This window comes from Cherax quadricarinatus, chromosome 51 (genome assembly GCF_038502225.1).
Source record: "Cherax quadricarinatus isolate ZL_2023a chromosome 51, ASM3850222v1, whole genome shotgun sequence".
NCBI classification, from domain to species: Eukaryota; Metazoa; Arthropoda; class Malacostraca; order Decapoda; family Parastacidae; genus Cherax; species Cherax quadricarinatus.
The window spans coordinates 7,033,730-7,049,566 of NC_091342.1; the positions used below are offsets into that span (position 1 = coordinate 7,033,730).

General features: G+C 39.5%; 1 protein-coding gene across 8 annotated transcripts in view; it reads right to left on the bottom strand.

Moving 5' to 3' along the window:
• Positions 1–670: 670 nt before the first annotated feature.
• Positions 671–15,837, bottom strand: part of LOC128694683 (neurofilament medium polypeptide) — a 52,362-nt gene continuing 37,195 nt past the window's right edge. For all 8 annotated transcript variants that reach the window (XM_053784908.2, XM_053784905.2, XM_053784904.2 and 5 more), the window contains 3 exons: positions 15,247–15,404; positions 13,637–13,838; positions 671–5,358 (listed from right to left, as the gene is read on the bottom strand). In XM_053784908.2, the coding sequence (XP_053640883.1) occupies positions 5,128–5,358; positions 13,637–13,838; positions 15,247–15,404 (591 nt within the window). In that variant the 3' untranslated portion in view covers positions 671–5,127. The remainder of the gene's footprint in view (positions 5,359–13,636; positions 13,839–15,246; positions 15,405–15,837) is intronic.

Below are 15,837 nucleotides of genomic sequence, written 5' to 3' on the forward strand. Positions count from 1 at the left end.
CGAACGTTCCATCCTTATCCGATCGCCGTGATGCCCATTGCCTGCGCTACTATGTACGCTCTCATGATCTCCGCAATCCTTCCATTTATAGAATGGTCACTGATATTAGTAGACATTCTTTATTTGTTCGCCGCCCCTGCTTACTCCGTCCCTTCTCTCTTCGCCTTCATTCGCTCTTGTCTTCTCTTCAACTACCACCTTTCTATGTACATGTAGCATCTCACTTTTCCCTACCCCCCTGGGAAGTTCCAGCTGTTCGAGTCTGTTCTTTCTCCCTCCCTTGCTCGAAAGCCCAACTGTCTACGGTCGCTTCCCGCTCTCTTTTTCTTGACCACTTTCACTCTCATTCTCATGCCATTGCTGTGTACACAGATGGCTCTAAGTCTTCTGACGGCGTAGGATTCGCAGCAGTGTTTCCGGACAGCGTCGTACAAGGGCATTTACTATCTTCGGCTAGTATTTTTACTGCTGAATTATATGCCATCCTTACAGCACTTATCCGTATTGCATCTATGCCTGTGTCATCATTTGTGGTTGTCTCAGACTCCCTTAGTGCTTTACAGGCTATACAAAAATTTGATACACCTCACCCCTTAGTCCTCCGTATCCAACTTTGGCTACGCCGCATCTTTACCAAGCATAAAGATATTGTTTTTTGTTGGGTCCCTGGTCATGTTGACGTACAGGGCAATGAACAGGCAGACACTGCTGCGCGGTCAGCAGTACATGACCTACCAGTTTCTTATAGAGGTATTCCATGTACGGACTATTTTGCTGTAATATCTTCCCACCTTCACACCCGTTGGCAACAACGTTGGTCTACTATGCTCGGCAACAAACTTCAGTCTATTAAACCGAGTATAGGTTACTGGCCGTCTTCTTATCACCAGTGTCGAGGTTGGGAGACTACTCTCTCCCGTCTTCGCATTGGCCATACTCGTCTTACTCATGGATATCTCATGGAGAGGCGTCTTGCTCCTCTCTGTGAGAATTGCCAAGCTCCATTATCAGTCAGCCACATTCTGTTGGACTGCCCACTTTATCAACGAGCACGCAGAATTTACCTCTGTCGTCGTCTTCGCCCCGCTGCTCTCTCTTTACCTTCCCTTCTCGCTGATGGACCCACCTTTCATCCGGACTCTCTCATTGACTTTTTGACAACGACTGACTTACTACACAAATTCTGATACTTTCAGCCCTTTCTACTTGAATCTCTTGCTACCCTCTACCCCCGTACTATCCCCTGCCCCGCTGTTTTCTGTAACCTGCTGATCATCCCCCCTCCCTTCTGCCATCCAATTCCCTTGCTTCCTTCCCTACCCTGCAGCGCTGTATAGCCCTTGTGGCTTAGCGCTTCTTTTTGATTATAATAATAATAATAATCAACATCTGGGTATCTATTCAGAAGACATTCTGCTAACCAGTGGCTTTATCAATCTGATACAGAGGTTACTTAAAATGTTGAAACTGGAGACAGTAGATGAGGCAATCAGTACCTCAACCTTGATGTTCACCACCACAGTCTTGATGAATCAAGACTATGGTGAACACCATCTAAGCTGAGGGCCTGATTACCTCATCTTCTAGTGTCTCCAGTGTTAACATTTTAAATAAACTCTGTACTGAATTGATAAAGCCACTAGTTGACAAAATGTCTTCAGAATTAAAATACACAGGTGCTGAATGTGTCTTTCTCATCAATTTGTCGATATTACGTATATACCATTACTGCTACCCTACACCCCCTCCCAACACACTGGTTGTCTCCCACCAAGGAAGGGTGGCTCAAAAAAGAAACACTTTCACCATCATTCACACATAATCACTGTCTTTGCAGAGGCGTGCCAATATGACAGTTCAGATGTCACTTCCCAAAAAACTGGGTAAACAGTGACATGGGAAGACAGATGAATAAATAAGTGATGTAGCTTATGTGAAAAAAATGTACTGGGATTTGTGATTATTATATTTTAAAATTTCAGTGCCACACTTTTAAATACAACAATACATGGTGCTAAAGAACTAATAAGCTTTTTTTTTTCTTTTGTCCAAGTACCATATATCACAACCACACGGTATACTAGGCACAGGTTTTTTGCATTGCATTAATTTTTGCCATCACATTTATATTAAAACAATAAAAGCACAATAAATACAGGTAATGTATATTAAATTATATATCAATGTACTGCATATGCATGTTCATGTGTGTAAATATTCATGTATATATATTGATGTGTATGCATGTTTGAGTACTGTATAGCTTGTGTAATGTTCATTTTAAGGGTGTGTATGTATGTTTCATATGTACAATATGTTTCAATTTTATGTTTATTTTCTAATCATTTGTGACTTTCATATCTACTCTTTACCTCCTATTACCCAACAATGACATTTTTAGCTTTTTTAGTCTTTCTGCATAACTCGTATTTTTTTAAGTTTTGAGACCCATTACTATTTAACTTGTCTTTGAAACTTACCCCATCTTATAGACATGTTGAAAGCATATGCATATATCACACCAGTGCTGTATTTAAATTTTGACCTAACATGTGTGTGTATATTATATATATATATATATATATATATATATATTATTTTTTTTTAGTGTTGATCCATCCACAAATCTTAAGGTTATTCTAATGCTTGCTGCCAGTGAAGCAAGAGTTTCTCTTTCACTTGTATACATAATGTATGATCTGTTAACAATCTTTTGCCTATGATTTCTAGATACCCTTAATACTTTTAATATTTCTTCATAATGTATATTCAGGTAGCCTGTTATGGCTTTATATCATTTCTATTACATGACAGAAAGCCATAACAGACCACATGAATATTTTTTTTTCAATTAACACAGCTGCTTCCCACCAGGGCAGGGTGACTAGAAAAAGAAGAAACACTTTCATCATCATTCATTCCATCACTATCTTGCCTGAGACATGCCTACACTAGTTATAAAAAATGCACCATGTCCGGGGCCCAAGACTGTTCAACAGCCTCCCACCAGCCATAAGGAGAATTACCAATAGACCCTTGGTTGTCTTCAAGAGGGAGCTGGACAGATACCTAAAGTCAGTGCTGGATCAGCTGGGCTGTGATTCGTACGATGGACTATGTGTGGCCAGCAGTAACAGCCTACTTGATCAGGTCCTGATCCAGCAGGAGGCCTGGTCATGGACTGGGCCACGGGGGCATTGATCCCTGAAATACCCTTCAGGTAGACTCCAGGTAGGTAGATATCAATACCCCTCCTTCAGAGTGCAGGCACTGTACTTCCCACCTGTAGGACTCAAGTCTGGCTAACCGGTTTCCCTGAATCCCTTCATAAATGTTACTTTGCTCACACTCCAACAGCAAATCAAGTCATAAAAACCATTTAAGGTACCTAGAAGTCATCACAGGTAAAGGGTTGTCAACAGATCATACAATATATCAGTGAAAGAGAAAATCTTTTTTCACCAGCAGCAAGCGTTAAAATCACCTTTAGATTTACGAATGGATAAACATAGCACCACTTTTTTTTTTAACACACTGACCATCTCCCACCAAGGTAGGGTGACCTGAAAAAGAAACTTTTACCATCGTTCACTCTGTCGCTGTCTTGCCAGAGGTGAGCAGACACTATAGTTCAGATGCCCCTCCAAACTGTAAGTATCTCCACCCCTCCTTCAGAGTGCAGGTACTGTACTTTCCACCTCCAAGACTCAAGTCCAGCTAACTGGTTTCCTTGAATCCCTTCACAAAATGGTACCTTCCTCACACTCCAACAGCTTGTCAAATCCCAAAAACTATTTGCCTTCACTTATCTAACACGCTCACATATGCCTGCTGGATGTCCAAGCACCACTTATCTATATTAAATTCCATCATTCATAAATCATACCATTTGCATCTGCAAACATTTGTGTGTGTGTGTGTGTGTGAACACGTGCATGAGTGAGAATTACTATATGCGAGTGTGTGTGATTACCAATATTTATGTGTGTTTTATACTTCAGCAACTAGTCTGTTCTATTGAGTGATGGCATATAACTGTGATAAGCAGAAATCATGTACTACCTGTTTGTGCAAGGATCTGAGATCATGTAGAAAATCACTGATTATGATGCTTATACAATGGTCAAATAATTATGTAAATTTATTAATCATAAGAATTGTAAAAATCTAATGCTGGATGAATTATTCACCACTTGGAACATGAGCATTAGCTGCATTGTACACAATTTCTAAGTCACAGTGTTCAAATTTAATCATCATTACCCTGTTTCCCATCTCAGTGGGGTGGCACTTGCCTGGAGAGGATCAAAAGTTTAACAGTACAATACAATATCAATAAAAAACCTTACCTAAAAGATAAAACAAGTAAATTCAACCATATAATTTGATTTAATATAGATTCTTTACATATTTCTACATGAAATGGGCAATTACAGTATTAAATTAAGTTCTGAGTAATTATATGATTGACTTTCAAAAAACAAACAAAAAAAAAATAATGGAGTTGGTCAACCGAGCAGAACCATCCACATTATTGTTGGAATGGGAGATCTACTGCCAGTATGTAGATGTGTATATGCATGCAAAAATACATACTGATAAGTCTTCAAGCTTGAAATACACAAAAAATACCTATTAGTCTTCAAGCTTGAAATCATTCCTTATTTAATAGAACAAAATAACATTTATTTTTTTTCTTGAAGTTAAGGAATGCATACTTCAGCACATAAATTATTGATACAGGTTTTTCCCCTACATTTATCTAGGCATGCTATTTTGAGGTTCTAGACTTTTCGTAACATTTGCATCAAACACTGATAAAATATAGCCATATAAGCAAATATTGATTGAACACGCAGTTACCAAGGAAACCTTGCCTTATACCAGGAGGAAAAAAAAAAAAAAAAGTCAAAGGTCTAACAAACCACATTTAATTCAGATGTCAGCATGCTGCAGGTGCAATTTTTCCCTTCACCAAAATCCGAATTCCTAGTACCTAATACAATGAAGTTCACGTAAATTGCCTATTATGCAGTCCCCTTTTAGTGGGCATGGCTAAGTACAGACAGCACACTATTACATAATAAAATGTAAACAAACATTCAAGATACAAAAGAGAAGTAAAGCTCATGATGAGCCCTCACTCTTTATTTCATCATCATCATTACTCAGATTGGCATCATCTCCATTCTTGCTGGAGAGTTGGTCTTCTTGTGAGGACTGAGGACGAGCACTGCCTGGTGGTGGAGTGGCAGCACCTCCTTCACTTCCCAACTCTCCTCGAACCATCTTCTCCAAGACAATTCTTGATGCTTTTTCGGATACATCTAAGGTCTTGAGGAAAAACTGGCGGCATACCTGATTAAAAAAAAAATGACTTTATGGTGACAATACATTAAACTAAATGTTCTGGTATTAAACAATTATTTCTCTTATGGTACTGTATGCTGTTTTCCTACCCTTCAGAGACATTTTCAAACTTAATCATCGTAAAGGTTAGCAAAGGTTATGCCTTTGACATATACGCAAGTACATACAATATTGAATGCAGGGTACACGTACTGTAGTAACTCAAATTTACATAAATGCATACAATACGGGCAAAATCTCTCTAACCGTTTCACTGTCCAGGCTCAAAAATTAAAATGGGTCTGTACACATTTTTAAATATATTTTTTTTCTTCTGCAGTGGTAGAGAATCTTCTTCTGATGGTAATGACACCAAAAGTACAAAATTTAATGGAAACCAACAAAATTACTCAGGTGCAAAGTTAGAGGTCTGATTGCAATTTAGGAATTGGCAATTTCACCTACTTTAAGCCAATTCCATTGCTCAATTCCACCAAATTCTTAAGCTATTTACTAGTATGCCTTCTGTTCCATTGATTGAGCACCAGAAACTGCCAATTCAATTATCAGAATTACCCTATGAAGTGCACAGAAGTTGGTATTTGACCAGTTTTACAAAATTAAAAAAAATTCAAATTTTAAAACAGAGTCCAAAATTAACACTAGACGGAATATTCCTGGCACTAAAACACTTCCTCTGTTCATTAATCATATCCCCAGGCCTCTCTATATTACACTTGCCTTCCATTTCAAATTCGTCATAAAAAGATTTACCCTATTTTTCAAATAAAATATAACTAGGAATGATTGGTCATGGTTTACAGTGTTCCAAAAATTGAAGCAGATCTAGTAAAAGTCCATTAAATAGACAGACAGGGTGTAGGGGGAAGGGGCCTTACCCATCCTCAGGAAAATTGGCAAAAAATCTAACATTTCTGCTACTTGACCCCAATTTCAAGCTACATCTGGTCCTGAAACCAAACAAAATCATCTTTATTCTTGTAGTGCGTTTTCCATTCTGTCAAAGACACCAAGAATCAGCCAATAAAACCATAAAAACAAACTTGGAAAGCACCTCAAAGTTGTTATTTTAAACCAAACACAAGGTCAGTTTTGCTTTTCCCATCATACACTGCATGGAGCATGATTATAATAATTTTATTTCCTCTAGTATTTCACTTATAGAATACCAGCAAAAATTTTTGTTTGCTATGTACAGTGCTAGTCACAACATTATGCCGGGTGAGTGCCTCAGCATAATGCCGTGACGAAAATCAAAGGCCTACCATACAGGGGGGGTCTTTTTACGTCAGTGCATTATGCCAGGTAGCAGCCATTAGCATGACATCACAGCCTGCCGCCACACTCCACAGTGACTCCTCAGTGCTCACGTGGCTGCGGTGGTGAGAGGAAGTGTTGCACTTTTGTCTCTCATCCACCCCATCTTTTGTCCGGTGTTCCCATTGGTTTTGGGACTATACATGTTTGATTATGGCTAAAAGGAAGTCTTTAACACCTGAAACTATAGCTCAAATCATAGGGCTTCACAAAGCTGGGGACCAGATGAAAGGAATACATGTAGTGGAGAATGTTGGTGTGTGTGAGCGTTCAGTGGGAAACTGGGTGCAGCGTTTCAAGTCTGGTAGCGGTGTCGAGTTACCATCTGCCAACCCTTGGCCTGGTCCCTCGACGAAGACATCTGTTCGTACCTTAACTGTGTTAAACCCCAACAGTGGTCTGAAGTACTTTGAAGTGATGAAGCAACCTTCACCATCATCTGTAACCATGGGGGACATGTGGACTGGCCCAGAGATAGTGATCCGCTAGACCCACGCTACACCTATGACACCCAGACTCGCTCATGGTTTGGGGGTGTTTCAGTGCTCAGAGTGTTGAACTCACTGTGCTTCCCAAAAACCAGTACATGAACCTGGAGTTATTGTGTGATAATTTACCTGAGGCATTTGACAAGTGTGGGGCTACGTTTTTTATGCAGGACGGTGCACCATGTCATACTGCCAAATCTGTAGTTCAGTGACTTGAGGACTGTGAAGTGAGATTCTTTAATGACTGGCCAAGCAATTCCCCAGACCTAAACCCTATTGAGAACCTCTGGTCAACAGTGAAACGAAGTTTACTAGGCAAGGATATCAGTTCCATCCACCGGCTGGAGGCTGCTCTACATGAGGCATGCAATAATATACCTCCCCCAACCCTCAAGAATTTGTGTGAGAGTCTTCTTACACAGCTGAGGGGTGTGATTAACCCTTTCATTGTCGAGACCCCTGATCCTTAACTCAGTCAAAAAATTAAAAAAAAATCTTATGAAATGATAGAGAATCTTTTCCTGATGGTAATGACACAAAGTACAAAATTTGATGGAAAACTTACGAAATTACATTCTCGCAAAAATAACGATCTCGGCGATATTTTCGCATTGGCTATTTTGCCCACTTTGAGCCCTATTTTAGGCCAATTCCATTGTTCCCGTTGCCTAAAATCATAGCTATTTTGCTAGAAATTGATTTGTTCTATCGACTGAGTACAAGAAACTGCCCTTTTACTGATTTCAACTACCCAATAAAGTGGTCAGAAATTGGCAATTCAGCTAATTTCACACAAATTTCAGATGCCAATTTCAAAACAGGGTCCAGAATAAACAAGGCAGACATTCCTGGCACTAAAATAACATTTTCTCTGTCCATTAGTCATGTCTCCAGGCCCCTCTTATATTACTCTTGCTTTCCATTTTGAATTTTTGTTCTCACAAAAAAATAGATTTACTGTTTTGTACCTGGAGTTTACCTGGAGAGAGTTCCGGAGGTCAACGCCCCCACAGCCCGGTCTGTGACCAGGCCTCCTGGTGGAGCAGAGCCTGATCAACCAGGCTGTTACTGCTGGCTGCACGCAAACCAACGTACGAGCCACAGCCCGGCTGGTCAGGAACCGACTTTAGGTGCTTGTCCAGTGCCAGCTTGAAGACTGAGGGGGTCTGTTGGTAATCCCCCTTATGTATGCTGGGAGGCAGTTGAACAGTCTCGGGCCCCTGACACTTTTTGTATGGTCTCTTAACGTGCTAGTGACACCCCTTCTTTTCATTGGGGGGATGTTGCATCGTCTGTCAAGTCTTTTGCTTTCGTAGTGAGTGATTTTCGTGTGCAAGTTCGGTACTAGTCCCTCTAGGATTTTCCAGGTGTATATAATCATGTATCTCTCCCGCCTGCGTTCCAGGGAATACAGGTTCAGGAACCTCAAGCGCTCCCAGTAATTAAGGTGTTTTATCTCCGTTATGCACGCCGTGAAGGTTCTCTGTACATTTTCTAGGTCAGCAATTTCACCTGCCTTGAGAGGTGCTGTTAGTGTGCAGTAATATTCCAGCCTAGATAGAACAAGTGACCTGAAGAGTGTCATCATGGGCTTGGCATCCCTAGTTTTGAAGGTTCTCATTATCCATCCTGTCATTTTTCTAGCAGATGCGATTGATACAATGTTATGATCCTTGAAGGTGAGATCCTCCGACATGATCACTCCCAGGTCATTGACGTTGGTGTTTCGCTCTATTTTGTGGCCAGAATTTGTTTTGTACTCTGATGACGATTTAATTTCCTCGTGTTTGCCATATCTGAGTAATTGAAATTTCTCATCGTTAAACTTCATATTGTTTTCTGCAGCCCACTGAAAGATTTGTTGATGTCCGCCTGGAGCCTTGCAGTGTCTGCAATGGAAGACACTCGTGCAGATTCGGGTGTCATCTGCAAAGGAAGACACGGTGCTGTGGCTGACATCCTTGTCTATGTCAGATATGAGGATGAGGAACAAGATGGGAGCAAGTACTGTGCCTTGTGGAACAGAGCTTTTCACCGTAGCTGCCTTGGACTTTACTCTGTTGACTACTACTCTCTGTGTTCTGTTAGTGAGGAAATTATAGATCCATCGACCGACTTTTCCCGTTATTCCTTTAGCACGCATTTTATACGCTATTATGCCATGGTCACACTTGTCGAAGGCTTTTGCAAAGTCTGTATATATTACATCTGCATTCTTTTTGATTCTAGTGCATCTAGGACCTTGTCGTAGTGATCCAATAGTTGAGACAGACAGGAGCGACCTGTTCTAAACCCATGTTGCCCTGGGTTGTGTAATTGATGGGTTTCTAGATGGGTGGTGATCTTGCTTCTTAGGACCCTTTCAAAGATTTTTATGATATGGGATGTTAGTGCTATCGGTCTGTAGTTCTTTGCTGTTGCTTTACTGCCCCCTATGTGGAGTGGGGCTATGTCTGTTGTTTTTAGTAACTGTGGGACGACCCCCGTGTCCATGCTCCCTCTCCAAAGGATGGTAAAAGCTCGTGATAGGGGCTTCTTGCAGTTCTTGATGAACACGGAGTTCCATGAGTCTGGCCCTGGGGCAGAGTGCATGGGCATGTCATTTATCGCCTGTTCGAAGTCATTTGGCGTCAGGGTAACATCAGATAGGCTTGTGTTAACCAAATTCTGTGGCTCTCTCATAAAAAATTCATTTTGATCTTTGACTCTCAGTCTGGTTAGCGGCTTGCTAAAAACTGAGTCATATTGGGACTTGAGTAGCTCACTCATTTCCTTGCTGTCATCTGTGTAGGACCCATCTTGTTTAAGTAGGGGCCCAATACTGGACGTTGTTCTCGACTTTGATTTGGCATAGGAGAAGAAATACTTTGGGTTTCTTTCGATTTCATTTATGGCTTTTAGTTCTTCCCAAGATTCCTGACTCCTATAAGATTATTATAATAATTATAATAATGTCAACCCATTCACGACTACATATCAGACTGGCCAGGTGGACACGTACTGGACAGTGACATCGTTTGTTCACTCTTAAGCATTGGCAAAAATCGAACATTTCCGCTATTTTGACCTCAATTTGATGGTACTTTTCATCATGAAACCAATCAAAATCATATCCATTTCTGTAATATATCTTCCATTCTATCAAATGAGACCAAGAAAACAAGAATACAATCATAAATACTATACGAAAATACACCGCAAAGTCACTGTTTTACACCAAACACACGGTCGGTGTTTTTTTTTTCTCATGCACTGCGTGCTGCAGGATTTTTTTTATACTGCGCACACTAACCATGCAGACCCATTCTTTCACGTGTAGGCCTACCAGCTTTCTTCCACCAGATTTGAAAGAGCTAGAATTTTAGTGTAATATTACGGGACCGACACTGAAAGGGTTAAGCATAAAGGACACAGCACCAAGTATTAGAACCTCAGTAAGTGTGCAAATATATATACTATAATCTTTCATGGTATGTGTTTGTGTTTTGGTACATGTGTGGGGGAGGGGTGGCATAATGGCGTGACTAGCACTGTATGCACTGATTCTGGGTAAAAATTAAATTTATAACTGACTACAGTTGAGGCATTGGTAATACAGGTTAGTCCACAAGTCAAAGACTCCTTGAATCAAAACCCACAGACATATTTTCAAGTGTATCTGTATACTGTTCAGCATTGTAAAAATAATAATATACAACACAGTGGACCCCGCTGTTCGGCGGCCGCGACTTTCGTGAAATCTGACTTTCAGCAACTTTTTTTGCCAAAATTTAGCTTCACAGTTCATGATTGGCTTCATGATTCGGTGACCGTCTGGTACGCATTCGCCGTCAGCGTGCACACAAAGCCAGTCTCCCACACCACTCACACTCAGTGTGCCATTGTTTACCAGCGAGTGACCATCACTCCATGGGTTCATACGAAACATTTCATAATAATCCATTGTTTTTTGTGCTTGCAACTGCTAAATAAGCCACCATGGGCCCAAAGAAAGCTCCAATGCCAGGCCTTTGGTAAAGAAAGAAAGAAACACGATAGAATTCAAGAAAAAACTCGTAGCAAAGTACCAAAGTGGAGGAGGAAGTGAGAGGGGAGAATGTGCCTTCTGCAGCGATTCAGTGATTCTACGATACTAAAGCAGCAGGTATCGATAAAGGCTATAGTGCCAGCCAGCGATAAAGTGTAGAATTAACAGTGTAGCAAGTAAGTTAAGTGATAGAAAAAAGACATGAAAGTAATTCTCCAATGTTGTTGGAGGTGTAGAGGGCCAACGAACATATGTCGCCCTGCTATCTTCCACCACCCTAAACCACTGCCAGCATCTCCTTCATCAAACTAATTAAACTAACATCTCCTCCAAGGTAAGTGTAAATATTTCTTATTTATAAATTAAAATGTACATAAATATTTCTTATTTATAAATTACATTGTGAATGCTGGTGGTGGCTTCTGCTGCCACTTCCACTACCACTAATATGTACGGCTTCTCTCAGTGGCCTTTATAAACCCAACAACAACACTTCCATGTGGCACTTACTCCTCACATACATTACATATGGCATATTTCATTCATTCTAGAGTATATATCATGCTTCTATGTTATTAATATTGTTTATTATGTCATATTAGATGAATTGTGATAGATAAATAAGCCATAGAGATTATGTTAGCATCATACTGAAGCATAAACTCGCCTCCCTCTCCCTTCCTACCTGTCTTCCATACACCAACAAGAGTCAATAAAGGTAAGTGTGATGTTAAATGTTCATTTATCCATTTTATTAGTGTGATGAATGGTTTGAAAAACCGACAAGATTGATGGACTGAACACATCGACTCCAGGTTGAGGGACTGATTACCTCATTCTCCTCCTCTCCTTACGCCTTCCTCTTTGTATTGGACTTATGAAGCCACTGTGTGGCGAAACGTTTCCTGAATAAAGATTTCCATATGCTGCATAAGTGTCTCAATCTTCATTTTATTAGTGCTTTATATTTATGTCATTGTTTTCTGTATGTAAATCTATATTTAATCTTTAAAAAAATTATTTTCTGTTAATACTTTTGGGAGTCTGAAACGGATTAATTGGATTTCCATTATTTCTTATGGGGAAAATGGATTCGCCAATCGTGAATTTCACCATTCAGCAGGCTCTCTGGAACGGATTAATCACGAAACTCGGGGGTCCACTGTAGTATGTATACAGATATATTACACACACACACACTAAAGATGAATCTATACCCAAGAGAGATAGAAAATTTAATTTTAAGTTTAATTAGGGGGAAATGCTAAACTCATAGGGGATATATAGTGCCAGGGGAATGGAAGGCATTCATATTTAATCCAAGGAAGGGGAGAACAAATCCGGTTTCATGGATCAAGAGGCCCTTGCCAGCATCAAAGAGGAAGAGAACCGTATTGAAAATGACAGAAAGAGTGAGATTATTAAGCATGTTTACCTATGCCAACTCATATGTATCAGTGACCATGCATTATCATTATATTTAGGTTGAAGCAGGAAGTGCTAAACCCAAAGGGGTCATACAATGCCTGGGGTAATAAGAGGCAATTGGGTTCAAGCCAAAGCAGGGAAGAACAGGTTTAATTCCTTGCATCAATCTTCCCTCAACAGCATCAAGGAGCTTTCTTTGAAGGAATATTGTAAACACTATGATGGGTGATAAATGGTTTAGTGACATAAAAGCAGGGTACTATAGACCAACTGATGTTACTACATGTATTGTGCATACCCTCGATACTGTGTTGTTTAAGCTGGTTTGAAAGATGATACCAAGATGAACTATTAAAGTGGTACCTCGAGTTATGAACTTAATTCGTTCCAGAAGGGTGTTTGAGTGCCGATACCAAAAAAAATTTTTGTTCCCCTAAGGAATAATGTAAATTAGATTAGTCCATGTCAGACCCCCCAAAAATACACTTACAAAAGTACACTTACATAATTGTTCGAGTTGGGACTGTTCGTAACCCGAGGTACCACTGTATATTCAAGACTGAAAAATTTGTGCCTGATTTCAAGAAGGCTAAGGACAGGTTAACCTTTCTTCTCTGTGCAAATACCAAGGAATTTGTGTGATGAAGCCTGTGTTACTCCAACTTTCCCTGAACACCCTTGTGCTCTTAAAGACAACAATAAATATTTGTCTGTTTCCTGAATGTCCAATAAGAAGGCCTGGGTAAACCAATCTATATTCAGGGAATGATTATGTATATGAATGCTGTGTACTTAATGTAGAGGTTTTCTAAAATAAAACAAAGAAATTGGCTGTTGAAATCCACCTACTGATTTGCCTGACCACGACTTCTACACTGAAGCTCTTATAACAAGGTGTCATTACTACCTTGAAAAAGCATTATGCAATACATTTTTCTTCTTAAGAAAATAATTAAGAAAATAATAAGAAATAAAATTTTGAAAACGTTACAAAATGAGCACTTGCCTGTAGCTTGTTGTTGCTGCCACAAGTAAGGAAATAAAGTATGACAGTGCGGAGAAGGCCACTGGGACCCAGTTTCTCCTCACGCTGCATATGGGCTGCTAAGTACTCTCTCTGAAGGTTGTAGTCAGCCAAACCCCAATATTCAGCAAAAATCTTCTGACGATCTTCCTCACTGATACGGGCGTTGCACTTAAGAGGACACCTGGTAAATGAACAGTAAAACTTCTATTTAACGGACTCTCATTAATGGATTTTGGAAATTATGGAAAAAAAAAAAAAAAGACCGAACAAACGGAATCATCAGACAAAAATGGATAAGTCTGTATTTTGGATTTTAACCAAAGTGACAGTGTCTAGTTCTCTTCTGAAGTACGGGACCAAGTCTAATGATTCTGACGTTTGTTCCATAAGGGCCAGAGCATCCACATTTAGGACCTGTCTGTTTTCACTGTTCCCAGCCTTAGGCCACCCACACCAGTTTATGCTCTCACACATACACTTGTCATTCAGTCTCTAATTTTCCCTGGATTTACAGTGTTTTGTGTCACTTTATTAACATATTAAGTAAAGTGTTATTAATAATGGTTGCTAATGTAAGTGGTAGTGCCGAGAGGAAAAACGTAGTTCTCAGTGTTACGCAGAAACTTGAAACTAATAAAAAAAGGTTGAGTCTGGCATCTTCTCAGCCATCTACATTTTCACTAACAGAGCTTTACAGCTTCTCTGACTCAGAATAAAAGCTATTCTGAGTGTTTTTGTTTAATAAATGTATGAAAGAGGGGAAAGTACCTAGGGATTGGCAGAGAATGTGCTTAGTTCTTTATATTAAGGGAAGGGGGACAAAAGAGATTATAAAAGTTATTCTGAGTCACCCGTATCAATCACAGTAATTTATACCTCATTTCTCTCCCACGAAAAGGTAAGTAAAATTACTGTAAATTAGGTACTATGAAATTACAGTACTGTACTGTAGTACCACAGGTTACAATACCAATAGTCTTAGCATCCAGTAGTCTTCTGATTCAGAACTTTGTTTATGTTATGATCATGATAAATTAATTTCAGAATTTGGGATTTTCCCTAGTTAGTCTGTTAAGCAGAAGTCACTGTAATTTACAATACAAACTTTTCATGACAGTAAACTCTCCAAAAAAGGAATGATCAATTTCAGTTGTTTTTTTTTTTTTTTACCACACTGGCCATCTCCCATCAAGATAGGGTGACGCCCTCCTCCCCATAAAAAAAAAAAAAAATTACACTCACTATTATTCATTCAAAAACTCAGTAACTCTTCAAACTGCAATAGCCACACCCCTCCTTCAAACTGCAGTACTCGAATCTGACTAACTAGTTTCCCCTCAATCTTTTCATAAATGTTGCCTAGCTCAGGCTATAATATCACATCAAGCAAAAAAACAAAAAACAATCAGCCTCCACTATGATCTAACACACTTGCCTGTTGACATTTTGTGAAAAATGGAAATACAATGTAATGTACTTAAGTATTTTCAAGAGTACTGAACCAACTGCTAAGCTGCATCTTGTATGACTGATGAATGGTGATGATAATGATGGAGGTGGGACCGGCATATTAGGACATGTCTACAGACCTGCTGCAGTCTTGTGGCCACACTCGTTTAGCATCAACTAGTTTTCCTTTCGTATTTATGTAGCTCTGACCAGTATTCTTCAGCTCTTGACGCTTCTTTTTGTCTTTTGTTGAACCTGCAGACACTGCTAATGTTTCACTTGTGACATCATCAGGTACCTATAAATTAGAAAATAAATTAACAAATACAGTACACTTTTTTAAAGGGACAAAGGAGAACATAAGAATTTTAGGGGAATAAACCTGTTCTGTAGAAAGAGGTTTGGTAATAAGTAATACATGTTTTATAAAATAAGAGGATAAATAAGTATACAAGGTATGTTATAACACGTAATGAAAGAAGTTTGTTAGATTATGTATTGGTGGATAAAAGGTTGATGGGTAGGCTTCAGGATGTACGTATTTATGGATGGCCAACGGATATATCGGATCATTATTTAGTTGTAGCTACAGTTAGAGTAAGAGGTAGATGGGACAAAAGGAATATGGCAACAACAAGTAAGAGAGAGGTGAAAGTGTATAAACTATGGGAGGAGGAAGTTAGGGTGAGATATAAGCAACTATTGGCAGAAGGGTGGGCTAGTGCAAGTAT